General features: G+C 53.9%; 9 protein-coding genes across 9 annotated transcripts; 7 read left to right on the plus strand and 2 right to left on the minus strand.

Moving 5' to 3' along the window:
- Window positions 1-699: 699 nt before the first annotated feature.
- On the plus strand, window positions 700-1,641 carry GCG54_00007520 (uncharacterized protein; the record flags this gene model as incomplete). Its single annotated transcript, XM_045407501.1, has 1 exon — window positions 700-1,641. One exon carries the CDS (start codon window positions 700-702, stop codon window positions 1,639-1,641), a length of 942 nt encoding a protein of 313 aa, XP_045266946.1.
- A 1,468-nt stretch (window positions 1,642-3,109) lies between these two features.
- GCG54_00007521 (Anoctamin-10) lies at window positions 3,110-5,471 on the plus strand (the record flags this gene model as incomplete). Its single annotated transcript, XM_045407502.1, has 5 exons — window positions 3,110-3,215; window positions 3,274-3,427; window positions 3,490-3,784; window positions 3,832-4,260; window positions 4,311-5,471. 5 exons carry the CDS (start codon window positions 3,110-3,112, stop codon window positions 5,469-5,471), a joined length of 2,145 nt encoding a protein of 714 aa, XP_045266947.1.
- Window positions 5,472-5,824: 353 nt separating this feature from the next.
- Window positions 5,825-6,865, plus strand: GCG54_00007522 (3-dehydroshikimate dehydratase; the record flags this gene model as incomplete). The annotated part of the gene is made up of 1 exon (XM_045407503.1): window positions 5,825-6,865. The coding sequence occupies one exon, from the start codon at window positions 5,825-5,827 to the stop codon at window positions 6,863-6,865; it is 1,041 nt and encodes a 346-aa protein (XP_045266948.1).
- Window positions 6,866-6,905: 40 nt separating this feature from the next.
- GCG54_00007523 (putative FAD-linked oxidoreductase) lies at window positions 6,906-9,450 on the minus strand (the record flags this gene model as incomplete). Its single annotated transcript, XM_045407504.1, has 6 exons — window positions 6,906-7,504; window positions 7,809-8,036; window positions 8,087-8,295; window positions 8,356-8,777; window positions 8,831-9,301; window positions 9,367-9,450. 6 exons carry the CDS (start codon window positions 9,448-9,450, stop codon window positions 6,906-6,908), a joined length of 2,013 nt encoding a protein of 670 aa, XP_045266949.1.
- A 2,105-nt stretch (window positions 9,451-11,555) lies between these two features.
- Window positions 11,556-12,739, plus strand: GCG54_00007524 (uncharacterized protein; the record flags this gene model as incomplete). Its single annotated transcript, XM_045407505.1, has 2 exons — window positions 11,556-11,853; window positions 11,913-12,739. The coding sequence occupies 2 exons, from the start codon at window positions 11,556-11,558 to the stop codon at window positions 12,737-12,739; spliced, it is 1,125 nt and encodes a 374-aa protein (XP_045266950.1).
- Window positions 12,740-13,542: 803 nt separating this feature from the next.
- On the plus strand, window positions 13,543-15,156 carry GCG54_00007525 (putative exopolygalacturonase A; the record flags this gene model as incomplete). The annotated part of the gene is made up of 7 exons (XM_045407506.1): window positions 13,543-13,996; window positions 14,048-14,262; window positions 14,318-14,390; window positions 14,438-14,722; window positions 14,775-14,836; window positions 14,892-14,993; window positions 15,043-15,156. 7 exons carry the CDS (start codon window positions 13,543-13,545, stop codon window positions 15,154-15,156), a joined length of 1,305 nt encoding a protein of 434 aa, XP_045266951.1.
- A 1,172-nt stretch (window positions 15,157-16,328) lies between these two features.
- On the plus strand, window positions 16,329-18,260 carry GCG54_00007526 (putative quinate permease; the record flags this gene model as incomplete). The annotated part of the gene is made up of 8 exons (XM_045407507.1): window positions 16,329-16,357; window positions 16,414-16,525; window positions 16,585-16,671; window positions 16,729-16,879; window positions 16,935-17,022; window positions 17,077-17,450; window positions 17,505-17,811; window positions 17,876-18,260. 8 exons carry the CDS (start codon window positions 16,329-16,331, stop codon window positions 18,258-18,260), a joined length of 1,533 nt encoding a protein of 510 aa, XP_045266952.1.
- A 646-nt stretch (window positions 18,261-18,906) lies between these two features.
- Window positions 18,907-25,634, plus strand: GCG54_00007527 (uncharacterized protein; the record flags this gene model as incomplete). The annotated part of the gene is made up of 12 exons (XM_045407508.1): window positions 18,907-19,016; window positions 19,082-19,208; window positions 19,263-19,524; window positions 19,574-20,005; window positions 20,058-20,164; window positions 20,223-20,322; window positions 20,371-20,517; window positions 23,478-23,547; window positions 23,672-24,546; window positions 24,607-25,285; window positions 25,359-25,478; window positions 25,541-25,634. 12 exons carry the CDS (start codon window positions 18,907-18,909, stop codon window positions 25,632-25,634), a joined length of 3,123 nt encoding a protein of 1,040 aa, XP_045266953.1.
- Window positions 20,780-22,152, minus strand: GCG54_00007528 (Inositol 2-dehydrogenase; the record flags this gene model as incomplete). The annotated part of the gene is made up of 4 exons (XM_045407509.1): window positions 20,780-20,953; window positions 21,010-21,353; window positions 21,410-21,635; window positions 21,697-22,152. Coding segments are annotated over 4 exons (1,200 nt in total), but the record flags the coding sequence as incomplete, so codon positions are not given.
- Window positions 25,635-27,382: the final 1,748 nt, after the last annotated feature.

Here is a 27,382-nt window from a genome sequence, read left to right on the forward strand (position 1 = left end):
CAGACGCCTACAAAGGTAGTTGGAGTCTCTTGGGACCAGCCAAAGTTGTCATTGATGGTGAAGTCTATCGATCTGGATTGCAGCTCTGAGGAAGTAGTTGCATTTAGAACGGAAGAAGTAACCATATGTGGGGAGGATAGATATTACCAGAGGTTCGCAAGATGATTTGATATGGGACGCTCTTCCTGGACGGGCCGAAGTATCAGAATAGTCGGCGCTAATAATGATGATGTTCTGGCGAGGCAGGTGGAATCAAGGAAGGAGGTTGAGGCCGGCGCGACTGCCTCAGAAGGCAGGAGATCAGTATTTACCTACCTCACCTTACTTCACCCAACTAGAAAAGTCTGCTCTTGCCCATTTCTTTGAGCTGCACCTCAGCAAAACCCAGTCTTCCTTTCCACCTCTCACTTTTCTTTTGTGAGAAAACCTCAGTCTTCCCATCAACCTTTCACTTTTTTATGAGTGTCGAATCCGCAATACCACAAGAGCCATCCGCTTTTCCCTTGTCAACGGTGTCTCACATTCTCGCCACCTCATAGGCTCACCTCTGCACCTGCGAACTCGGACAATTTGAACAGATTCGGCCACCTGCATAACAGCCCATCGGGTGAGAAATTTCTTTCAGCTCTTCCCTGCGCATTCACTGATCTAGAATAGACGCGTCACAACGTTTATCGTCACCTCATCGTCAACAACACCATGGAGGTGTCCTTCCCCCAATTTTCGAAGTTCCCATACGAGCTGCAGTTGCTCATCTGGGAGGCGGTCTTTGATCAGCCATCAAAGCCGAAGCGGCAGGTCATCGATGGACAGCTCGAGAATTACGATAAAACAGGGCCACTATTCAATCAGCACTCATGGTACAGAGGGACACTCTACAATCGCCTTCTCGTCTTTCCGGGAGCACAACAGGAAGCTATTCCCCCAGCCATGCTTTCTGTGTGCCACACCTCTCGTCAGGTAGCTCTGCGACGTTCAAAATTCACATGCCTTCCACTCAATCCCCACAACATGACTTCTGGTCCAGTATGGTTTGACTTCCGCCACGACATCGTTATTTTGTCTCGCTTCAAAACACACCGCTACGGTATTGATGACAATTGGAGCAAAGTCGGGAACAAAGAAGTCCTCCGCCAGATTCGAAGACTTGCAATCCCGTGGTCGGCGTTCCACCCAGGCCAGCAACGTTTCCTCACCCATCTGGAACACGTTGCCCGCTGGCGCCTGCTTCTCGGGAATATGTGTCGACTGTTCCCCTTACTCACGGATATCTACCTGTTCGTCCCAGCTTTGCGGCAGAAGGCCTTGTACGATTTCTCCTTGGATCGTCACCCCCGCGAGCCTGCCAAGTGCAAGTCCTTGAGACCGCTTCTGAAGCCAGCCTTCAAGGAACATAAGGACGTGAAGCTGCCGGATTGCGACTGTCTCGAGGCGCCGTCAACTCTAGGAGAAGCTATCGACGAGATATATTATGGCCTGAAATTGGAAGAGCACACTGAGTATGTTTGGCAATGGGGAGAAGCCATGCATGTCCATGGGCGATGGTTGGTGAGGGACGGTTTGGACATGGAATTGCTTCGCGGAGTGCCTGGAATCGAGGTCGAGAGTGCTTTCTGCCAGGAAAGCTCGGGAACAGACTGAGGATTGCAACATCTGAGATCCGTGGGGGTTGTGTTGGTTGTTGGTGGGTATGGATTTTGAGCACGGGACGTCGAGCAAGGGACTTGGGCTGTTGAAATTAGCAGAGGTAGACGTCAAGCTTCGGGCAGTAACGCGGTTTCATATAACATGCAGTCCCATCTCCATCATTATTGGTAGCTAGTAAAAGTTCGGAGTGAAGTAGACGAAATCGCCTCTGAGCTGGAGCCAGTGGCAGGAAGATGTAAATGGCCACTGCCACGTCTCGGTGAGTAGCCTCGGTGAAGCATGCTAGCCTCGGTGTAGGTGACGGTGTCTGCGAGCTGAGGCCAGGGTGATGTCACATGCACTGCCCCGCACTCCCCAGCTGAGTCAGCACTCTCACGCTAAAAATAGGCGCGAGCGATTGTCGCCAAGCGGTGTCTTCGGGTGCCGGCCGTCCCATCACAATCGTCCCATCATGGCTAACACGGCACCAGCCCCAATCTCGTGGCCTATCCTTGATTGCGATCACTCAGCCCTAACGCTGTTTGTCGTGACGATGCCAGAGTCGGGGTAGTTATCGAGTCGACAACAGTTTCGCTTGCCGGGTTCCCGGCTGGACAGTGTCTCGGCTCAGCGCGTCTTGTTCGCGTCTTGTCGCCTTACCCCAGGTTTCTTTCGACTGTTCTCAATCATTTCAATTCAATATCAGGGTCAGCAGGCAAGCCTCATCGGGATAGCCACAGCTCCCAATTTCGACCCCAAGAAAGGCTACGCTTCTTCTGGCGAGCTAAGCCTTGTGCGCGGCTCTGCGGCAGCGGAAACTCTGGGCGTGTGGAGTCCGCTGACGCGTTCAGCTCTTGGTGAGCGACACACAAGCGACCTGACCCCGGCAAAAGACCATCGCGGCGGCGCGCATTGGCTGCCGATGTTCCAGCTCAGGGGAGAGCCAGGGCCACAATTCTGTAGTTTTTTCCGCCTTCTCCCTTTCCAGCCTGCTTCCGCACTGTTTCCCCCAGGCGGCTGAGGTTTCAATCTCGCCAACAATCTGTTCTTTCCGCCTTGCTGCCGCTGGTCTGTTCTGGCTGACCGTCACCCAGGAGTAGGAGTCAGAGCCTCGGCCTTTGTAACCAAACACATACTTCCACCACCACACACACACACGCTGGACTGTGACAGTGACACCATACCACCCTTCCAGATCTTCGGACGGTGCCATCGTGCTGGGTCACACCTCAACTGGGGTCCCGCCGCCGCCGCCGCCGCAGAGCTCCATTCTTCCTTTCCCCCTCCGGTTCATTCTTCCGACGTCGACGTCGACCTGTTTTAATTGCCATTTTCAGGGCGGCCCCAATCCGTGGGTCTGGTCACCACACGCACATCACATCGGCCGTGCCGACTCTTCCCATTGCCGCCTGCCCCGCGCACTACATAATCACGCCTTCTCCCGCGCCGCTGTCGCGGTTCACGTGGAGGGAAGATGGGCATCATGGATAAGCTAGCCAGGGTGATGACGGACCCCATTCACCGCATGCCCCGCAAGCCGCAGAGCTACAACGACAAGTACGTTGTAGCCTACGACTTCAGCGAGATCGGTGAGTCTCTTTGTGCTAGATATCTGTGGTGAAGCGAAATCGACTGACCCAACCGCAGACTCCGAGACGGCTGTCAAGGAGCTCACCACCCTCCTCAACGACCTAGAGCATGCCGGTCTGCAGACCGAGGTGAGAGCCGGCTATGAGCAGACGCTTCTCATCTTCGTCAAGGCCCCGCGTGAGCTTCTCGGGAACACGGTCTACAAGTCGAGGTCAGACCGCCTTCCACGTTCTGCCAGAGGACCCCGCCCGGCCAGCTGACCCTTGTTTGCAGAGTGAAGGACTGGCTCTACGGCATCGTCCCCGACCACCCCGGCGGCAACAACACCACCGTCGTCGACGGCGCGTATGAGGCCGAGGACATCCTCTCGGTCTACCATCTCGTCAACTGGCCCAAGTCTCTTGGCGGTGCTGGCATCACCCCTGAGACGGGACAATGGAAGAATGTCAAGTCCATCTTTCCGCTTCACAACGAGGAGACGAACGAGTCCTTGCTGAAGCATCTCAGCAAGCGTCTGTTCCTGACCATGGACGACCTCGACTCCATTCGCGACCTCTGGGGATCAAAGGTATGCCCTATTCGGTGCCGTTCTGGTTATCAGCTAACCCTCTCCAGGTCGCCTTCTACTTTGCTTTTATTCAGACCTATCTCGTTTTCCTTTCATTCCCCGCCATCACCGGTGTCATTGCGTGGATGTATCTCGACAAGTACTCTCTGACCTACGCCATCGCGACGTGTGTCTGGTGCACAGTCTTCCTCGAGTACTGGAAGATCCAGGAGGTCGACCTCGGCATACGCTGGAACGTCCAGGGCATCGGCAAGGTCAAGGTTAACCGTCCTCAATTCAAGTACGAGAAGATCATCATCGACGAGACCGGCCAACAGAAGCACTACTTCCCCAAATGGAAGCAGGTGACTCGCCAGCTCCTCCAGATTCCTTTCATTCTGTTCTCTGCCGTTGCCCTCGGCACCATCATCATCCTCGTCTTCGCCATCGAGGTCCTCATATCAGAAGGATATGACGGGCCGTACAAGAACCTGATGGTAAGCTGCTATCGTCAATCAATCACACACCTGGGCTAACACATCACTAGGAATACGTCCCCACCTGCCTGCTGGCCATCGCACTGCCGTACATCAGCAGCGGTCTCGAGGAAGTCGCCACCATCCTCACAAAGTACGAGAACCACCGCACCGCCGACTACCACGAGATGTCCTTGACGCAAAAGATCTTTGTCCTCAACATCATCACCAACTACCTCCCCATTCTCATCACCGCCTTCATCTACGTCCCCTTTGGCGATGACGTCGTCCCGTGGCTCGAGGGCATGACGAAGTCCTTCCTCGGCGCCATCGGCCAGAAGTACATGGACGACGACCTCACCTTCCACGTCGACTCGGACCGTCTCCGCGACGAGGTCATCGCCCTCGTCGTCACTGGTCAGATCTCGGGCTTCTTCGACGAGAACGTCATGCCTGTCCTCAAGCACAAGGCCCAGGGCCTCTACCGCGACTACAAGCGCGCCCACTCCAAGGACGCCATGCTCCTCTCCATCGTCAAGGACGACCCGGAAGAGGCCCGCTTCCTCCGCACCGCCCGCAACCAGGCCACCCTCGACAAGTACAACGTCCAGGATGACATCGCCGAGATCGTCCTCCAGTTCGGCTACCTCTCCCTCTTCTCCCCCGTCTGGCCTCTCATCCCCATCGGCTTCCTCGTCAACAACGTCATCGAGCTGCGCACCGACTTCCTCAAGATCTGCAACGAGTTCCAGCGCCCCGCGCCCGTCCGCACCGACGGAATCGGGCCGTGGATCAACTCTCTCGATGTCCTCACATGGGCCGGCTCCATCTCCACCGGCGCCATCGTGCACCTCTTCGGCGCCAACACCATCGGCCGCGGCGCGTGGTGGGCGCTGCCCATCACCATCTTCATCAGCGAGCACATCTTCCTCGGCCTGCGCGCCGTCGTCAAATTCGTGCTGCAGCGCATCGGCTCCGAGCAGATCCGCAAGCAGCGGCAGCAACGCTACGCCACGCGCGTCAAGCACCTCGAGGAGCTCGAGGCCAACAGGCAGTCCGGGCTGATGCTCTCCGTCGCCGAGCGCGAGCGCCGCAAGTCGATCCGCGTCATGGGCCACGAATCCTTCTGGAGCACCCAGGCCGACGACGGCGCGAGTGCGGTTGCTGGCATCGGGCTCATCCAGGCAGTGAAGCGGGCGGAAGTCAACAACAAGCAGCCCAAGGTGGATTAAACCACGCAGGGTTCGTGTTGCATTTAGGCAAAGTGGTTAGATTGTATTAATAGCAGGCGAGTTTCTTCTTTTTACTTGGGTCAAAACGGTTTAGATTAAAATTCGGGGCATCAATAGACTGTACATTTCATATTCACCACACAAAACATCATGGACGTCCGATGTGGGGTGCTTTGCATTTTGGCGGCGCGGAGTGACATGTCTTTGACATCACAGCGCTGACATCATCGAACCGCAGAGGCGCATATCTCATGTTACTTCAACCACGACTTCAGCCATCGCCCATCAACCCTCATTCTCACTGTTCGCGAATAACCCATCTAGAAACGTTATCATCAAAAGCGAATTCGAAAATGTCAAACCAAACCACATCCCGCTACCCCAACCCCCTCTCCTTCGCCTCCTGCTCCATCGGCACCTCCAACCACACCCTCTCCCAAAAGCTCCACGCCATCGCCGCCGCCGGCTTCTCAGGCATTGAGCTGTCCTTCCCGGACCTCCAATCCTTCGCCCAAACGCACCTGGACAAAGACGTCGCCGATGACGACTACCCCGCCCTCTGCGAAGCCGGCGCCGCCGTCCGCGCGCTCTGCGCGCAGCTCAACCTGCAAATCATGGTCCTCCAGCCGTTCGCCAACTTCGAAGGCTGGCCGCGCGGCAGCAAAGAACGTGAGGAGGCGTTCAAACGCGCCAGGGGCTGGATGGAGATCATGAGTGCCGTGGGGACGGACATGCTACAGGTGGGATCGTCGGATTCTCCGGGCATCAAGGAGGCAAAGGAGGAGGACGTGGTCGCTGATCTGCGCGAGTTGGCGGATCTGTTGGGGACCAGGGGGTTCAAATTCGCGTACGAGAACTGGTGCTGGGCGACCCGCTCCCCGGGGTGGCGCGACGTGTGGGATGTCGTGCAGCGTGTGGATAGGGCGAACGTCGGGCTGTGTCTGGACACGTTCCAGTCTGCGGGCGGGGAGTGGGGGGATCCGACGACGGCGTCGGGGCGGGTTGAGGCTGCCGGCGCGGAGGCGGCGTGGGAGAAGAGTCTGGCGGAGTTGAGCGCCGCGGTGCCGAAGGATAAGATCTTCTTTTTGCAGATTAGCGATGCGTATAAGGTGAACCCGCCGCTGGAGGCGCGGGTGGTGGGCGAGGAGGGGCTGAGGCCGAGGGGAAGGTGGAGCCATGATTATAGGCCGTTGCCGTATGACGGAGGGTATCTCCCGATTGTGCCGTTTCTGGAGGCGGTGATGAGGACGGGGTTTAGAGGGTGGTTGTCGGTGGAGGTGTTTGATGGGAGGTTTGGGGAGAAGTATGGGGATGATTTGGAGGGGTATGCGGTTAAGGGGCGGGAGGCGGTGGAGAGGATGCTTGGGGAGATGAAGCTTGATAAGAGGGACTGAGTGTGGGATGTAGACTTGATCAAGAAGATGTACATCATTTTCACGAGACCAGTTTCAGGGGCTCTTCCTTGTCAACCCACGGCATAACCGTCAACCCCGTCCAAATACCCAACCACCGCCTCGTCTTCTCCTCATACTTCTCCCGCACCCCAATCTGCGGATTCGGCCTCACGACGATGTTAAAGAAATCAGACAGCCCCCGCGGCGCATACACCCTCCACTCCCCATCCGCCTCCACCCGCACGCCAATCATCGCGCTCGTCGCAATCCAGCTATCGATCCCGGCCTCCACGCTCTTATGCCGCGGACACGGCGCGCCGAACTTGGCCTCGTACCACAGATGCACCCGCGCCTGGTTGCGGATCTCAACTTCAGCAGCGATGTCGGCAAAGAGCGCCCGCCCGCGCTGGATGGCCGCGTCCTCGGCTTCCCAGGAGAGGTCTGTGTCGTCGAAGTAGACGAGGTCGTAATCATGGATGCCGGTGGCGGGCGGCAGGCCGCTCATGTGGTTCCAGATGGTTTGGGAGACGGCGCCGGCGGCGAGGTACCAGTTTGGCAGGTTGAGGGCTGCGGCGCGGGTGAGGACGGTGATGAGGGTCGTGTTTGTGGAGAGGATTGTGCGGAGGTGGGTTAGTTGGGCTTGTAAGGGGAGGCGCGCGGGGTTGAGAGTGGTCATTTTGGGGAGTCTGTTGGTGGATGATGGATGAGTTGGAGTTGTGATGTGAAGTTTTTGGTGTTCCTATGGAAGGATGAATCACACAATGCCGGATTAGATTAAAGAGCCAATACTAGCCGGTGATTTCCTGCGGAGCCCGCTTTTCTCCGTTCCACGACATACAACTTCTTCTCACAGCCCAAGACAACAAGATGTGCTGACTCGTCACGAATTCTATCTACAAAAGCTTCCAATACCCCGTACACAGCCCCTTCGACGTAAACACACCCTTGGGATCAACCGCGCGCTGCACGCTCCGCAGACGGGCCAGGTTCTCCTCGCCATACGACCCCAGCACATCCTGCCTGCTGCGGAACGCGTGGTTCGTGTAGCGGTACGGGACGAAGACGCCCAGCTCGCGGGAGGCGGCCTCTGTCTGCGCGAGCCAGGCGTCCGCGAAGGCGTACATGGCCGCGTCGTCGGCGGCGTTGGCCCAGGCGATGGTGATGAGATTCTCTGCGTGGCGATGTTAGATATGGATACAGTGAGGGAGGAAGGTGGCGTACCGAGGATGGCCTTGTCGCTTGATAGCCCGAAGGCATTGCCACCACGCTCTTGGGCGATGCGCAGCGCGGAGAGCGTGATGGGTTGCGAGTCCATGCCTGCGGTGAGACCAGTGACGTTCTGTACTTTGAGGGCTTCGGTTTTGAAGATTGAGGCGGCGCGTTGGAGCATTGCTGGGGAGGAGTGCCAGCTGAGGGAGACGAAGATGTGTCTATGTTGAAGTGGGTGAAGTCAGACTCTGGGTCAAATTATCTGATGAGGAGAAGCATACCGGACACCATAAGCAACATCACTCGCAAAATTAGGCGACGTCAAATTCCCCGTCCTCGACAAATACGGCACCGCGTTCAGCCCATCATACGCCGCCGGGGCCACCGTCGCGTTGAGGTACCGCTGCTGCACGGTGTACACGAACTCGCCCGTCGCAGGCGCGATGCGGTAGTCGGTGTAGAAATTCGCGTTCGGATCAGCGCCGGACGCAGTGACAAGCTTGTCGAGCTCCTCGGTCACCGCGGCCGTCTGGTTGTCGGGGAACCGCGTCGTGGCGGCCCAGATGGGCGTCTCGGGGACCGCGCGGAGCGTGAAGGCGGTGACGATGCCGAAGTTGTTGCCGCCGCCGCCGCGGAGGGCCCAGTAGAGGTCGGGATTGGTGGCGGGACAGGCGGTGGTGATGGTGCCGTTAGCGAGGACAATCTGGCGGTATGTTAGATGGCAGAGCCTTTGGAGGGTTTTCGAGGCTACGTTACCTCGTACTCGAGCACGTTGTCCATCGCGAAGCCGAGCTTGCCGCCGAGATCGCCCTGGCCACCGCCGAGGAGAAAGCCGCCGAGCCCAATGGAACTAACCCTCCCAACGGGGAAGGACAATTTCAGGCCGGAAAGCGCGGTCAGGGTGCTCCCGAGGTTATGCCCCGCGCCGAGCGTCACGATCATCTTGTCCTCCTCATCCGGCACGACCTTGCGCATACGCACAGTGTCGATGGTCACGCCGCCCGGGGCGTTGGAGTCGTTGACCTCGCGCGAGTGGCCGCCGCCCTTGGTCGCGAATGGGCACGCGTTCGTGATCACGATGTTGAGCGCCTTGGCCACGTCTCCCGGGGTGGACGGCTCGACGCGGCAGATTTGGCCGGCGAGTTGCTGCTTCTGGTCCCAGAACTGCGTGGTGTCGTTTTGGGGGTAGAAGAGCGCGGGGCCGAAGGTGGAGGAGAGCTCGGCACACTGCGATGGGGGCGGAAGTGGTCAGTCTTGCAAGATTTGAGGTCCAGGGCTGAGGAAGAGGTTACGCTTTGTTGGCATGATGCAGCGGCGACCTCGCTGGGGGAGGCGAGAACGGCGAGGGCGAGTTGAGCGATCGAGTTCGCCTTCATGGTGGAGTTTTCTTGGGTGTGTAGAGCGTTCTATCCATCTAGTTATGACCAAGAACCCAACGTGTTTTATAGTTCGCAATCGCCATTTCCAGTCTTTGACTGCTATTTTGATCGCTCATAACTAGGTCTTAAAAAGGCAGGCGACAGCTTGTTGTATGGGTCCGGGGCTGCATTGCTCTTCATCTCGGCGTTGGTCTCGGTCAATGTCAGCCGGGTACATCTCTCGGGGTTTCCATCATGACGTTGTAAAAGCTTTGACTTTCGCTATTACATGTTTCCCAGTCTCCAGTAAACTCTCGAGAAGGCAGGCGACATTGTATGGCCTGGAAATATCCTAGAAATGTGGTATTGGTCCCTCAGTTCAGCGTGGACACCGCGGAACCCGTGTCAGCCGGTTGCATTTTTCGGACTTATACACCGTGGAGATAAGGTGTTGTGATGACTGCCGCCAAGACGAAGCGAGGACGAGTTGCCGGCAATTGACCCGCTTCGTCTGAAGTTAGATGTGATAGTATATTGATATAGAAAACATTACATGGGTATGTTCTGGAAGGCCCAGGGTTGTTGTGGAGGGTTCTTTGAAACGTAGTTCAAGATGGCCACCTTCGATGTCAGCAATGCAATGAACTGCCACTCTATGATGCGGCAAGCATTCGCAGCTCCCAAGAAATGGTTGATATGTCTTGTTGTCAACAACGCTCGTTGAGCTTTCAATCGTGAGTCTGAGTGACGTCCTAGTGATGTTGATTGCGCCTTGATTCATGGATGCATGCGAGACGTTATGTTGATTAAACGCGACGTGATCCCCGACCGAGACTGAGGTGGCTCAAGTGCCCAAATGCCGAAGAAAGTGAGCTGGTGTTTCAGGATTCGATGGGAGGTGGGAGACATTCTCCTTTTCATCGAAACATTGTGAGGACTGTGATGCTGGCATCTCGCCGGTCCCACCTGACGGCCCACAGCGTGGAAACGCTGCCTCCAACGGCCCGGCCCGAGCAAGTCCTCAGGGCTTAGTGGGCGGAAACAGAATTCGTAAAGCCGCCAAGGGATCTGTCGTTTAATGGAGTCGTCCTTTTTGCTGTCATTGGATAAACTCTTCCATGGTATCTGACGTGTGGTATCTAGGAGAGTTGCGAGGGCGGTAAAGTGTTGCCATCTTCGATCCGGCTCATTTACGGCTACCAACACAGACAGTCTCAGATTACCAGCAAACAGTCTACGTGCACGATACGGGTTCCCCAGATTGCACACAACCTTCATGCTGACCACACTCTTGTGGGGTACACAACCTTGTCCGCCTGCTGCTAGTGTTGCGTTGTGGCGCTTGAGCTGACCTGGGACCTCAAACTGGCAACACTAAGGTGGGCGATTGTGACACGCCACTGGCTACGAAGAATCCTTTCTCACCATGATCCTCTCACCTGCTAGATCACGTCGGTACGTTTGGTGCTCACTGCGTTCCCATATCCTTCTCATCGAGCTTGACATCCAGTCTGCAATAAACCGCTGATCTCTTGGAGTTGATCCTGCCTAGCTGTACCCAGTACACTTATGAACTATTACCCTTTAGCGGTACATGGGATGTAGCTCCTTTTGGCTTCATGTCGGCAGCCTGCCTCTAGAGTGGAATGGCAGAATGCGGGGCATGGGGTTCGGAACTCCTAGCTGGGTGTCACAACTGGTCTGTAAGACACGAACGTCAAAGATGAGCGTGATCATTGACAAATCTCTGCAGATCCTACAGCTTAACTGGTGTGTTGGTGCAGTCAATATCACAGTCAGGAGCGGACGGGAGGCAGGCTGGAAGCAGGCTGAGGCTTGGCTGTTGGGGGCTGTCAGCAGAACGGCTTGGCTCAAGACTCAGCTGCACAGCGATGGACTCCTGTTGGTTGGCGAGCACATCGGAGAGAAAAGTTAGGAAGCAGACCTAGTAGCCTATTGTTCCACTTTTGCCTGGGATTCCTCGTCGTCTTCGTTCTCTATCTCTTTCACTTCCACTGTCTTCCTCCCCACCAAACAAGCTCACGCGTGGAATCGTCGTTAGAGCCTGGTCAACACGTCGAACCGTCCCTTGGAAGCTTTTGACAATTCGCACCACGGACACGATGCTGAAGACGATTCTCGGTATTGTTCTTGTCGCGTCCACCTCGTTGGTCTCAGGGCATGAAAACTGGAACCAGTGTTATTACGACAAAGGCGCCGTCGCTCCTCCTGAGCTTCTGCCATGCCAGAATGAGACGGACGTGGGTCCGAATGACTACGCCTGGTGCTGCTTTGCGGGCCATGAGTGTTTGGACCATAACAGCTGCTGGGACCCAAAGACAACCAACACATACCAGTATGGCTGCAATGACGAAACTTATTCTCATTCAAGCTGCCCGCACAAGGGTGATCTAGATCGAGGTAAGCTGCGCGCAGTCACACTCCATTGGGCTTGATGATTAATTGACGATGGACTCTAGGCAAGTCCCCGTGGATTGGCCTTGTCCGGTGCGACAACAAAGACAGAGAAAGCGAAGACCAACCTTGGGTCTGCAACCACCCGGACACCTGCGGCGATAGGTGTCCCCTTGAGCCGGGCAACGAGGATGCTACGATGCCCATTTGGCCTTTTACAATGATTAACCTGCCGGATCTGCCCAACCGCTGCACAGACCTGGGCAAACAAGTCACTGCGATCTTTGCCCCTATTCCGATTCCCAGCAAAGGATTTGTACCCGACGAAGCAACCGATATAGGCTCCAAGCCTCAAGCAACTAGAGTTCCTATCAGAGACTCCGATGATGGTGGATTGAGCACAGGCGCCATTGCAGGTATTGCAGTCGGGGCAGCTCTGGGCGGTATTGCTATTCTCGCAGCCGTCTTCTTCATGTGGCGGCGACGTCGTGGAAAGGCCCAGGCCCAAACATCAGCACCTACACCGGCACCGGCACCAGCGCAAGATCCCCAGTCCTCTCCCGCTCCTCAATATTACTCACCGGGAATGCCGTCGTCTCCAGCACCGTATCAGGGCTACGACAAGCAAAACATCGTGTATCCCAACTCGCCCTCGACCTTCTCAGACGGCACGGGCATCCAGCGGCCTGTGTCGGACATGAGCATGAGCACCGTCTCCCCGACGCCCGTGGGATCCCCACGACCTCATCCCTCGCAATACTATCAGCAAGGAGGCCACCCGTCTCAGGGTACCTATGGACATGGATCACACGCGGAGCTTTCGCATGACGCAAGAGCGGTGTACGAGATGCCCGAGATTCGGGAGAAGCCTGATAGATCTGAGCTACCGTGAAGAGGAGTCATTCGAAGAGTGATAACACAAAGTGGCTATAGGAAGGAATGTCGAGGCTTTGTTTCCGGGTGTTTTTCCGCAGGTCCTTCCTTCCTTTGTTTGGTTGAGATGGCTTAATCAGGCGCATGTCGTGGTTTCGGTACCTCTATTAAGATGGTGTCGTGTCCAATATCCATGGGCGTAAACAATCGTTGACCACGTTTAGAAGAGAAGATCAGAAAATCCTCTTGAAATATCGTCTTCTCCAAAACTACCCAATTTCTTTTAATGAGAGTGCGATGTACTTACTCTTCGCAGTAACATACCCACTTATTCGGGTTGACTGGCTCGCGGTATTTCAAAGCGAGGGGCACAGCAGCATTTCCGCCAATGCATCTGCCATCCGCATCGCGAGGTAGGCAGGCCGTGACAGGTAGCGAATCAGCATTGGTTAACCCCACGGTGCCCCGCGTTCATCTCCAGAAGACCCCAACTTTGAGGAAAGATCATTCCCCGGGCCTTGATCGCCCGGTTAAATCCTGCGGGGTTGGCCTACATAGGTGGAGGTACTATGGTAGTATTCAGAAAGGCGCAAGTGCTTCAGGGCGTGGTATTAAACTCATAGGCAAGTGGGGAGCCTTTGGAATGTCACTCCTGCAAGTGCAGCAGTAAAGGTCAGGAGAGACGTCTCCTTCGAGTGTTATTGAAAGTGGATGCTAGTGGTAACTCACTTTATGCTTATAAGTAATCGAAGAGACCAATGCCTTTCGCTTATTACCATGTGCTAATGTTTGTTACGACTTCATCTGCTTCTTTCAGTCAAGATGCACTTCTCAAACCTCGCCCTCATCTGTGTGGCTGCCGTCGCATCGGTATCAGGGTATGATGTACCACCTCGCCCGAGTATCGCCCCGTTTCCGAAGGCTCCCGGCCGAGCGTTGCCAGTCAGCCCAGCAAGAGACCCCTCCAAAGTCTGCATCGTCTGCCCCAAGGCCGGAGGCGACTCGGCTGCTGCAATTCTGAAAGCTGCGCACGATTGCAACGATGGCGGCACCGTCGTCTTCATGCCCAATGCGACGTACACCATATCCAGCCGTGTCGACTTGACGTTCTTGAAGCACATCGACTTTGCGATCCTTGGAACCATTGTCTTCAATGATGACGTGAAGTACTGGCAAACGAACACGTTTGCATACCGTTACCAGAACGTCAACCTCATGTGGCGATTCGGCGGTGAAGACGTCAACATCTATGGGCTTGGGCAGGGAACCATCGACGGTAAGGAGTAGCTTTCAGGCATAGATGTTTCCAAGAGCTAAGACGTATCAGGTCTCGGACAAACGTGGTGGAATGCTCTTGCTGGCAACTCAACCGTCATCAGACCTCTGCTCCTTGGCACCGACGGCCTGAAGGGCGGGTCGATCACCGGCCTTAAAATGATCAACTCTCCCAACTGGTTCAACATCATTGCCAATTCTTCCGACATCTTGATCTCCGACATGGACCTCTCGGTTGTTGTAACAAACAGTACATCCCCCGCAAAGGTCAGCCCCCTTTCCACTGACGGAAGAGGGCTTCATCCGCTAACGCCATCTCCAGAATACCGACGGTTGGGATACCTATCGCAGTGACAACATTGTTATCCAGAACTCCGTAATTGATAATACCGACGGTAAGGCCTTGTGAATCCAATCGAATTTCTCACCTAACGCTTTGCAGACTGTGTGTCCTTTAAACCCAATTCCACCGAGGTCCTTGTGCAGGGTCTAGTTTGTAATGGATCGCATGGCATCTCCGTCGGCAGCCTCGGCCAATACCAAGGTCAAGTCGACATAATTGAGGATCTATACATCTACAACATCTCCATGTCAAACGCGTCTGATGGTGCCCGCATCAAGATCTGGCCCGGCGTTCCGCCCAACACCACAGGGTCCGAAGCGGGAGGTGGGCTTGGCCATGTGAGGAACGTGACGTACGAGAAATATCATAATGTCAATAACGACTGTGAGTACATTCGAATGGTACAAGAAAAAATCCAACTTAACGATTTCAACAGGGGCCATTCAACTGACCCAGTGTTACTTTGCCGCAAGCGATGAAGCATGCCAGCAATACCCAGTAAGCGAACGAAACTACCCAGACGGCGGGATGTATGTGCTAACGATGGTTTCAGGCCACTCTTGTCATTGAAGACATCTTGTTCAAAGACTTCACAGGGACCACGTCGAAAAAGAACGACCCCCGAGTTGGCTCGCTCATCTGCAGTGACCCTTCAGTAAGTGCCTTTCTGGAATGGGAAGCAGAACAAATCTGACTACGTGAAGGTTTGCAAAAACATCCAGGCTCACAACATAAACGTCTCACCCCCGAGCGGCAAAGACCCGAAGTGGACGTGCACCAACATGGATAACTCACTTTTGGACATTGATTGCGTTTGAAGCCAGCTACATAAGAGATAGAATCTTGAGGGTCGCGTAGATGACTTGAATAAGCTGCAACTTGCATTCATCCGCCTACATGTTTCCCACCTCCTTCATTGTACAGGGACAAGGCTCTCTCGGAACTCGGCTTCCATCTCGCCATCCATCTCGGTGCAATGTTCGTTGGTGGCTGAGACCAAGCCGGATCAGCCTGTATGCCAAGAAAATGGCTGCATGTGCTGAGCCAGAGCGAAATGACCGCCCAGCCTCTTGGCCAGCTCGGGGAAGCTTGTTTGGCAATCGCACGCAGAGCACGACTTCCTTTTGCGCTTTCTCTACTCTCCGCATCGACCTTCCATGGTTTTCAGCTACAGTGATGATGGTCGCTGTGCGCACTCACAGATGTCTAAGCCATGTAAGCTTCTTGGTCATGTTGTGTTGTCTAAGTTTCAACACAAATCGACTGGCGATCAATCAGAAGCACACGATTCTCTTGAAAAATAATTGCTGTCGCATGTAAAATGTGAAAAGCTCGACGTCGTAGCCGGGAGAGGCAGATAGATCATCGCTTTGAAGTTGGAGGGGGCAGGTGAAAGCAGCCAAGACGGTCAAATTGGCGGCCGAAGGATTAGGGGCTCTTCTCCAGCATCACTACCAAACCAGAGAGAAGTGGCAGAAATATCTCCATTTTGAAAAGCAAAATGAATGATTGCTTTCCAGCTACTGGGAGCCTGTAGCGATCAGGCTGCTGACGCGTGTGCCCGGCCCCCTCGTCTTGGTATCTGGCGTTTTTCTGGTTGGAGGAATTTCTCCCCCGAACTCGGGCGAAGTGCAGCTGTCTGCCACCTTTTATCGTGCGATGGATCGAACGAAAAAGTCCATTGGGGCGCCAACATCCCAGACGCGCCCTACTTGCTCCCAAATGCGGCGTTGAGTAGGCACGCATCCATGCGCCCGCAGATGCCCAAGAGCCAACGTGATTCATCACCTCTGGGCCTTGCACTACCCCAGAACCCCAGACTGTGCCGCGATAGGGTGGGGAGTAAACACTCCACGGGGAAGGATCCGGGGTTGGTATAATATCCCCAGACGCCTCGCCGGTCACGGACGGGGTTGGTGTCCCCATCTCACAAGCTAACTTTCCACCGACTCTTTCATTTGGCTTACTGTCCACGATTGAAGCCGGCAAGATGGCGATGTCAGGGAGAGTTTATAGTTGGTAGGTTCAATGTCGCAGCTGCGATCCGATAGCGTGGGCTGATATATGTGCCACAGGTACTCCGCCCTTTTGGCGGCAATGTGTATGGTGCTCTACGGCTTTGACGCCTCCGTATTCAACTCCGTTCAAGCTTCGGACAATTGGCTGGCTTACTTCGATCTCGACAAGGTACACATTCCAGGATCACAATGATATGCATGATGGCAAGACGCTGAGACATGGCTTAGGATGAAGACACGCAGCTCATTGGCCTCATCAATACGGCCTACACTATTGGGGCTATTGTGGCTGGTTTCTTTATTGGCGGGCCTCTGGTAAGAACACATGATACTTGAAGTTAATTCTCAAAGCACGTCTGACAACTTTGACAGGCCGACTTCGCTGGACGCCGAGTTGGAATGGGTGCCGGCTGCCTCGTCACCGTCATTGCCGCGTTCATGCAAGCTTTCGCGCCACGACATAACCTTGGAGTCTTCATCGCCGGGCGTGTCATCATTGGTCTTGGGCAGGGAATGGCCTTGAGTGAGTCGTCATGACTCGACTTTGCTGTTCAAGAAGTCTTGCTAATCGCGAGTAGCGGCTGGTCCCGTGTACATCAACGAGATTACTCCGGCTGAGATCAGAGGTGTTGTCATGACATTTTGGCAGCTGAACTTCAGCGTTGGGTAAGAGGACCCCATCAACAAGAAGCACCAAACAGGAAGGCTAATTATTCGCAGATCGTTCATCGCATACTGGATCAATTACGCGTGCTCCCTCCGCAGAGAAGAACTTGGAGACTGGGATTGGCGAATGGTCGTCCTCTTCCAGATCCTTGTTCCGACCATTGTTTGCACCCTTCTGTGGACAATCCCTGAGTCCCCCAGATGGTACATCCAGAAGAACAAGCCCGAGAAAGCCCACAAGGCCATATGCTCTCTCCGAAACAGCCAAGAAGAAGCCGAGCAGGAGCTCCTCACCATCAGAGAGGCTATTGAATACGAGAAGGAGGCTATCAGCACGAACTACACCGCCCTCTTCAAGGATCCTTCCGTCCGAAAACGCCTGTTCTTGACTATGATCCTCAACGTTGGACAGCAACTCACCGGCCAAGGTACCCTCCCCACCCTCTCATCTACTGCCCTATTCCTGACATGAATCTTCCCAGGCACCCTCAACAACTATTCTACCGCGATCTACCGCAAGGTTTGGCCCGATACCAGAACAATCAACCTCATCAACGCGCTCAATGGAACTTTCGGTATCCTATTCACGCTTAATGCGATGTGGACTGCAGATCGGTACGGCCGCCGATGGCTGTTCATGGTTGGTGCCGTCGGTATGGGTCTGTGCATGCTGTTGGTCCCGGTTGTCAGCTTGGCTACCCCGGAATTAGAGGGAGGTGTGAAGTCGCAATCAGTCGGCATTGCAATTGTATTCCTCCTCTTCTTGTTTGCATTCTTCTACAAGCCCAGGTAAGCTGTGCATCCACTACACTTCCCTGTCAAATCCCTTTGACCCAATGCTAATGTTTCTTAGTTGGGGTGCAACTGTTTGGATCTACACGGCCGAGGTCTTCTCCATGAACATCAGAGCTCAAGCCGTCGGAATGTGCTCTCAGTCCCAAAACGTCGCCAACACAATTTTCCAACAATTCTTCCCCACATTCCTGAAGAACACCGGACTCAAATGTCTCTTCTTTTTCATGGCGGTTAACTTCTTGCTGGTCGCATACGTCTGGTTCTTCATCCCTGAAACCAAGAAGGTCCCCCTGGAAGAGATCGACGTTCTTTTCGGTGGCGCCAACCATGTTGAGAAGGGTAGCCAGCTGGTCAGCCTCGGTCCCGAGACAACAGCCAAGGATGCCGCCATTGGAGAGCAAACTTTAGGGAAGAAGCAGGACGGTGAAACCCGGCAAGTCTAGTACGAAACCTGTCGGATCACTCCATGGGTGGGAAGCATTTCGTTTGCCGGATGGATTCTCGCTCGATTGGGATGAACGAAGCTTCATCCGAGGATAAGCTTAAACATACATCATCATTTTAACTCTTAACAACGTTCAGAATTGAGTTGCCTACGCCACGAAGCTTGATTCTCCAGCTTAACAACCAGCTAGGATGTGTGGGGCACATCCTACCCGTTGCGCTATGCTTGGGACCCTGTCAGTAGAACTATTGTTCAATTTTAAATTCGTAACATGGGAAACCGAGATTCCAGAAGAGCGCGACACCAACAACATAAAGAGGAAACACATCCTCAAGTACTAGGCGACAATTGGCGGGTTAGCTGATCACCGCAGACAACCTAATACACAAACAGCTGACGAGAAGAGACTGAGCTTTAGAGGGTGCGGGGTAAATGCGGGGTCAATCTCGCGACCAATGCCCCATTCCGTCCAGATGAGGTAACGAAACCCGCAAAGTTTCCTTCACATCTCACCGTCCCCAAATTTCCAACAGTCACTCGATCCGAAGATACTGCGTCCGGCGGGCGAACATCACCAAGCTGGTGACATTCAGTGTAGAATAACCTGAGACATTCTTCTTCGGATTAATCGCCTCATCGTGGGGATGCCTGAGCATGAGGCAGCAAATCTAACGTGGACCAGCTCATTACCATCACTTTTTGACGTCTACAAGTCTACATCTGGGGGGCGGGTTGCTCACGAAGCCGAGGATGAGTATGATTGATTCAAAGTGTTGAGACGTTGTTGCTTGCCTTTTCAGCTAACACTCCTCATCGCAGCCGTCGCGCATCAGATCATTCGGCGTCCGTCCCGATCGCTCTCAATCAGCATGGAATCGGGCGGCCTTTCAAGGATAAAGAAAAGTCTAGGCTGTTTATGCACTACATAAACGACCTTTCTATGTGGGTAAGACTACTTTCTCTCTCATTCACAAGAGGTTTTTCGCTTATCATCGTGTAGGTCGACGTCTGCGACGTCAAAAGACATTTTGGTACAGAAGTCCCCAAGAGAGCTTGTCATTCTCCCTTGTTAGCCTACTCGATAATTGCCCTCGCATCTCGAAGTCTTTGCTCCATAGCAGGAACAGACGATTCAAAACCATCGACGTATTACAGCCATGCCCTCCAGTATCTCATCCCAATTTTGGATAGCTCATTTGAAGCATTGAACGAAGAAGTGCTAGCCGCGATTGTTATACTCAGGCAATATGAGGAGATGACAGGTGAGTGTCTGATATCCGTCACAATCTGCACTCGTCTAAGATGATGTAGACTCTGATTTTGGCGTCCATCTTTCCGGCAGCTCCAAACTGTTGAATTCCATGTTCAGCTTGGCAAGCAAAGGAGGCTTGGGAGAGGCAGCAAGTTGGATCGTCCTTCGACAAGATTACTGGGTTGCCCTTGTCAAGTCACAGCCCATGAGCATCAACTTGGACAGCTACAAAGGCTCAAGCTCGTTTGTCCGAACAGAGCCGGAATGCTTGGCCAACCGTGCTGTCTTTCTCTGCGCACAAGCCATCGCCTACGCCTTTCAACCAGCGGCGATTAGGGACCTCGATAGGTGGAATAAGCTCAATCAGGAGCTAGGGAACTGGTTGATCTCTAATCCATGGCACGCGGATCCTCTCTGGGTTGAACCGCCGCATACCAATCGCGCTAACGGCTCCGCGTTCCCCACAATCTGGATGACACATCCCGCTCACGGTAGGTTATTATACTTTGAACCCTTGCGGACTTTCACGGCTGACGTATGAAGTGGTTGGGTATCAACACTACAGCTTGGCGCGAATGGTCCTGCACATCTTCAATCCTTACTTGAGTAAACCAAGTCTGGACACTTTCAAGAGGAGGAGGGAGTCGGAGGTAAGCTCATCGATTAGATCGCAAGGTCATACAGATGGCTAATGGTCATGGACAATAGAAAGCTGTTCTCGACAACTTTCGAGTGCTGTTGGGGCTCGCTATGAGCAATCCTTCTGTTGTCAATGCAGGGTTCACAGCATCGCATACTTTGAGGGCCTGTGAGTATTCCATGTAGTCTCATACAGCAGATATACTAACCATTTTAGGTGGCGTCTATCTCACTGACCCCAAAGAGCAGCAAGAAAGTCTGGATTTCCTCAGAAAGACCCATCTAAGAACCGGGTGGTTGACGAAGGATCTCATTGAGCAGTTGACAGTTCAATGGTCTCAGGATGGTAGCAGCAGTGCTTTTGGTCATCTTTTCTCGGAAAAGGCGTGACAATAGCTCGTCATTTTATCCACTACCCGATCGGCATTTCAGCATCTTCACAGGTACTTGGAAGCAAGATCACGGGCCATATACCTGCTGTTCTGTTTACGATGCAAATCTCTGATGAGTAATGCAATTGGACAAAGGCACTTCTGTTATAAAGATCCACAAGTTATTGTCTATGTCTTCCTGAACTTTTGAATAATTGGTTAAGAAATCTGTTCTATTCTATTTCCCGTACCCTTCTACAACTTGCCCTGCTTCTCAATGCGACGACCAGTCTCGTCAAAGTACAGCTTCTTTCCGGTCAACAGGGCCTCTTGCAGGTAAGAGCCAATCTGAACGGCCTGGACAGCTCCAGTCAGCTTCAACGGAAGCGGGGTATTGTCAAGAGCAGCTGCCGTGAACTCGTTCGCCTCCTGTTGTTATGATTAGCCTATTTCTCATGAGTGATAAGGCATCGAGAGACACTTACAGCAACGAATGCATACTCAAATCTACCGTAGTAGTGAGCAGGAACCTCTCTTGTGATACCCTGGGGACCGTAAATGTTGACAAAGTTTGATTGGGGGTTGCCGTTGACTGTGAGCTTGCCGGCAGTACCAATGAATTCAGTGGTATCCTCCTGGCCGTGAGCCATCATGCGCGAGTTATAGAAGTAGGCGATCTTGCCGCCCCAGAACTCGACAATGCCGACGGCGTTGTCACAGTCACCATGCTCCGCCAACTCAGGGGAGACTGCAGTGATGCCAGAGGCAGACACCGACTTCACCACTGAATCATCGCCGAAGAACCACATTGCCAGGTCAATGTCGTGTACTGGAGACAGATGTTAGCACCGCTTCATCATTCAGCCTATACCTTAGTCTGCTTACCACTCATGTCGACAAAGCAGCCACCGTTGAGAGCAGCGTACTGGACGAAGAAACCGCTAGGGTCATGCTTGTCACAGGTCTGCGACCTGATGATTGAAGGCCTTCCAATCAACCCAGCCTGGGTCTTCTCGAAGGCATCTCTGTAGGAGGCATCGAAGCGGCGGGAGAAGCCGCACATGACCTTGAGGTGAGGCTTCTGTTGAGCAGCCTTCACCAGCTCCATGGACTTTTCATACGTTAGTCGGTGGTATTCTTTAGGACGGTGTACCATGACCATAGTATCTGACCTTTTCGATGCTCAGAGAGATGGGCTTCTCGCAAAGGACGTGAAGGTTCTTCTCGACAGCCTTGAGGGCCTGCTCGGCGTGGACCTTGGTGACAGTCGCGATGACGACGGCCTGAAGCCCCTGGTGCTTGATCATCTGGTCGTAGTCGGTGTAGAGAGTCACGCCGTAGGGCTCCAGGTTCTCCCTCGCCCAAGCCAATTCAGTCTGATCCGGTGTGAAGGCCGCTACGAGCTCCGCGCGGGGGGTACGGTGGAGGAAGTTGACGGCATGACGCTTGCCCATGCGGCCAAGGCCAGAGGCAGCGATCTTGAGCCTTTGGACCATTATGATAGCTGTGATATGGTAGGTTCGTCCTAGCTGTTTGAGCAGTCTTCTCAAGGGGTGTCGAAGGGTGTGTGACGGTGAGAACGAGAAGCTGAGGGTTGCGGCTTGATGAGAGACAGTCGAACGAGACGAACTATCGTCGTCTTATATACAAGATGTCAGGAATCGCATGCACGAAGATGGAGCAAATTCGTTTGTATCTACACAATACTCCGCGCGAGGTTTAACCCTTTACCCCAAGGTCAGTAGTCCGGGGAAGTGCGGGATTCGGAAACTCATAGCGCAAGATGCCATGGTTGGAGGCTGAAGCTGTTGCATATGGCTGCGACCAACATCACTCTGCAGGCCAATCATGGACAATACTGTCTCGTTGAAGCCGAAAATCGCGGAAAATGTTGCCTAGAATGGCGAGCACAGAGAGCCGGACACGTCTCCGTGACGATCCCGACTGCGGGGAAGTGGAGTCCGGTTGGCGGCCGAGTCATGTGGGGGTCTCTTGAGATTCCGCGCTTTTTTTACCCCTTGGAGCTTATGAAGTAGGAAAAACGCGACAGCAAAACGTCACACATTTTTAGAAACGCGGAGTAGTCCTGAATATAGATGAGGCTTTCCGGGCGGATACCGACGTCGGAAGGACCTGCCGTGATCTCTTCTTTTCCGATTAAAGCCAACTTTAAAGAGAGTTGTACGGTCGGCGTTGCTGAATTAGCCAAATAGAAATGGCTGAAGGGGCTCTCCAGAGTCTAGACAGGCGCCCGGCGGCAGACGGAAAAGTCAGGCAATTCAACAGCCTTTAGACTGAAGGAAGTCAAAAGCCAAACCACAGGTTTGGTGCTTGGCGTCTTCGTTACAGCTGATGTCAATCTCGTGTTTGAAAACTCAATCTGAACTATCAGGTAAGCTTGCCACGAGACCGTCGTCGCAACCTGCACCGGCGACTATGCGCGGCAGCGCCAGGCCGGGAACCCTCGGCGTTCTGCCCGCCCCGTTTCCCCCAATTTTCCCCGCACTCAAAAGCTTGCCTGGTGCGCCGAATCTGGATAAAAAAGAGCGAAAGCCCACGGGATGCATGGTGGACGCCTCCCACCGGCAGACCGATTTACAGCCCGTTTTCTCTTGTCATTCAACACAAACCCCCCACCAAACGCGTGTATCCCGCGCACTCCGCAAGCCGTGTTTTCATCCCGCCCGCCGGATGAGATCACTGATCAATCTGGGGTTGTCTCAATGCCCGCTCCAGGGGCCGTGAGGAGGCGGGGCTGCGAGAGCTGTCGTGCAAGGTAAGTCTTTCCGCGCGCTTGAGGGTGTTGTGGGAATCTGCGTAGGGAAGCCTCCGTTTGGATGAATTAGACGCCACAGTCAGCCCTACAAATTCCCACATGTTTGCTGATATTATTCCGGCTGTTACACAGGCATATCAAATGTGAGTAGTGGGGTTCACACCCATCACCGACTAGTTCCCGATTGTTTGGTTGACCGTAACGGCTTGATGATGCAGGCGACAAAGGAGACCCGTGTGGTCAGTGTGTCAGTAAAGGGAGGTCATGTGTCCGAGCTACCAAGCTCAAGTTCAGACATATAACTGTCACTGGGTATGTCCACCTTTAGTGGGGGAGAGATGTTTCTGTTGCTAACAGTATGGCTACATCAGTGATGGTGACGGAAATCGTGGCGAACCTCAATACGAGTTTTCCGAGACACAAAAGTGGTGTAAGATCAACAGCAAGAGAATACGCTTCATCGACGAGACAACAGATATCAACAGCATTCACAACGACGACTACGATTCAGACGAGGACATCGTTTCTGAAGAAGAACCAGCACCGCCCAGTCCGCCGAAAGCGAACCAGCGACGGAGGAGGGAGAGTTCAAACAGAGTTGCCTGGGCACCATTCGGCGATGTAGGACCTCCAAACGCTCACGCTTCAGGTCCCGAAGAGGGTAGTCCTCTCCCCATCGAGCGAGGCATTTCGTATCCCCTAACCAAGCTCCCCGCTCTTCACCCGCACGCTCCATACGATAGTCCAGACTCTGCAGGCCAGGCCTCATTGGATGATCTGCCTCGTACGGTCTCTCCTGTGCCACGAAGCCAGCTGTCTGGGCCCATCGGATCCATCAGTTCCATCGGTAGCAATAGTGTTAGCGAGGACCCAAGTCTTCCCGAACCTCAACGATCCTTCCATTCATCCAACTTTCCGCTCAAAGACCACCGAGAGGCGAACTTGGTACGATACTTTCTCGAATTTATCGCGCCCCCCTTCGACTATGGAGATCCACACCACCGGTTCACGACCGTGCTGCCGCAACATGCTGCCATCAGTCCGTTGCTGCTGAACGCCATTCTAGCGATTGCGGCGAAGTCAAGAGATGAGGAAGGGACGCTGGCATTCTTCGACAAACCAGCCGAGCACTATTATACGGTGGCTTTGAACTTGCTGAGCCCGGTGTTGATCGACCCCAGCGCGGAGGTAGACGACCTGCACGTAACTGCGGCGGTTCTTCTCCGACTCTACAACAGCATAAGCGGTACGCAAACTACAAGTTACTTGACATGACGCGGTTGAAACGTACTGACCCTGTATTCAGAACTTGACTTGGCCTCTCTCGATAAACTTTTGGTGGATCATAGCACAATCTGGGAGTTTCTTACGTCGCGCGCCAACTTCACCACGAAGGGTAGTCTCTCAGAAGCGGCATTCTCAGGCTGGTTGCGGCTCGAGATCTGGCGCTCAGTGATGCAACAAGAAACCCTCGAATTCCGGTTAGACCATCTTGACCTCGACCGCTCTCTCCAACCTGCAGACGACGAAACATGGGCTTGGAGAATGATCTTACACACGATCGATATCATCGGATACTGTTTCGGCGACGAAACGAACTCTGCAGTGTATGAGAAGCTCTCAAACTACGCGGCTCAGTGGATGAAAGCAGCGCCTGAAACGTTCCTCCCCATATTTGTCGAGAACCCTCCCAACGAGGGTATCTTCCCCGAGATACTTCTCATCAACGACTCTGTTGTCGTCGGGCTGCAATTCTACCACCTCAATCGGATACTCTTAACAGCACACAACCCGAACGTGCCCCGCCTGGGGAAAAACCTCAAGTTGGCGGCTCAGACACTAGACGTTGGTTTTCTCTCTTTCATCACGTACCCCGACATCGGCATGCTAAACTTTGGTGCCCTTGTCCAGAACGAAATCATCAACGACATCAAAATCATGTGCGGCATTGCAGAGTCACATGGGAGAAGCACGCCGGCGCACATGTAAGTTTAGATCTTCCTTTCCGGCGTCGCCGAAGGCCGCTGAATAACACGGAGATCCCTCCCCTGGTCGTAGAATTGCGTGTATGGGTATCGCCCTGGCCGGCGACAGATTCAGATCGTACCCCGAACAAGAAGCGCTGTGCCAGGTGTTCTCCTCGACGGCGGAGGCCTATGCCTGGGACACCGCTCTCATGTAAGTTTAACCGCAGCTGGGACTCGGTGATTTGATATTCGACAAGGCACTGAACTCTAAAGGACGTTATCTGACTGGAATGGCACCGATATTAGTTTGCAGCATCTGAAGGACGCATGGGGTTGGCCGGAAGACATGGTAGCCGAACCCACCTAAATTTCGCTCACTGCATAGCCCCCAGGTGGAGAGGGGGAGACGCATGCAGGCCCGGTCACCATACCACGAGTGCTATGCAATCGACTTAATTCCTGCGATATATGTATCAAAAGTGTTTATATCGCTAGAGAAAACGAATCCTTCAGACAAGGGCGTTGCGCACAAGTAGCTTACCAACGCTTTGTCCATCGCTTAGGGGGGCAATGCTACACGGGGATGGCAATGTTGTAGGACACCGACACACAGTTGCGCGACTGCGGATTGAAGACATCCGCGTTACTCGAAATGAAGCAGAGTTTCTGTCAATCTGTTTGACTTTCAACTACCGACATGCCAAGACGCTCCAACGACGATGGCCAGAAAGGCTGGGTGCCCTATCTCTGTCTCTTGTTCACCGCCTAAAGATAATCTCGAAGTTTCACAAGGCTGCTTGCACCTCATTGCCCGTCTCGGCTTGAGTGAAACACTGTCAGTCCCTGGTTGGTCGATCACTAACGGCGCGATGTTGCATTGGCAGGAACAGGTTCGTCACTCACCAGGCACGTGAAGTCGCATTCTGGACCTGCAAAACAGAGAGAGACAGTGTTGATCTTGGTCGCTTTCGGTCGTTTTTCGGTGATGACAGCCCGGCATCTCCCTGCATCTGTAATTGTCAGAGCTCCAGTTCGTCCTGAACGGGGCAGGCCAAGAGTAACATCACTCCACCCCCTCCGCGAAATGCGTAACCGCATCTCCATCTGCTGCAGGCAGAAATCAGGAAAGCCTTCAGGAGGTCTCTGAGATCAGAGAGGGCCGTGCAGACGCAGTTCGCCCCCAAGTTGCAAGCCGCGCATTGATTCGTATTTCACCCGTGCTGGTGATGGGTCTCTCGTGGGTTCCGGGATGAAGGGGGCCTATTTCCGGACCCATCAAATGATGCCAAGAGGGACTATCCGCTGCCCGTGTGTCATCTGGGTGGCCCCATAGATGGCCCCCAAGGCCCGTAGATGGGAAACCTCCGAGCAGTTCTTTGTGTGGGCGCGAAAAGAAGAGAGAGAGATAGGGCAAGGGTGGGTATCTGACACATGAAGATTTTCCCTTTTGACAGTTTGCCCAACCTCTTCAAGGATTTGCGGGGGATAATGCAGACTATGATCTTCTAGGACACCGAACCTGGACAGATGTGCAATGTAGTACGAAAGTGACCTGTCACTGCTATTCTCCGAGCACATCACAATTTTCCGAAGCTTGCGCGCTCAGAATGGCAGGGTTTCACAAAGTCCCTTTTGGCGTGTGTCTTCGCCATCACCCACTTCAGGCTTGCATTCGCTTGTTGGTGAAATCTCACCATGTGGCGACACTAGACACGCGAGGAGTTCTTAGCGCGACGGAGCTCAACCCGTATCAAGTTTTTGTCGCCGCCGTTCCCCTGAACGAGGCATGTCGTACACGAAATTGCTGTTTGACACCCCAGAGGTTCGCCCACTTTGTGCCTCTGCGTGGGCAGACTTTTTCCTCTCAAGTCTTCTTGTCTCACGAACTGCATTGCAAATCACACGCACTTGCGCCGACACTTGCGATCGCACCAAAAGGCGAGCTTGTCTCAGGTCTTCCAGTCCACTGGGTGCACGAACAAAAGATTGGGTCATGGACTCGTCCGGGCCGTGGTCTCCCACACAGGACTGGGGGCCGGAACGGATCTCTTTTGTCAGAGGCGCGCCGGTCTCGGGACAAGCCGTAGATCTATCTGTCTGCCCCTGAGGAGGGAA

Source organism: Colletotrichum gloeosporioides (assembly GCF_011800055.1).
Source record: "Colletotrichum gloeosporioides strain Lc1 chromosome Unknown consensus_27, whole genome shotgun sequence".
Classification (NCBI taxonomy): Eukaryota; Fungi; Ascomycota; class Sordariomycetes; order Glomerellales; family Glomerellaceae; genus Colletotrichum; species Colletotrichum gloeosporioides.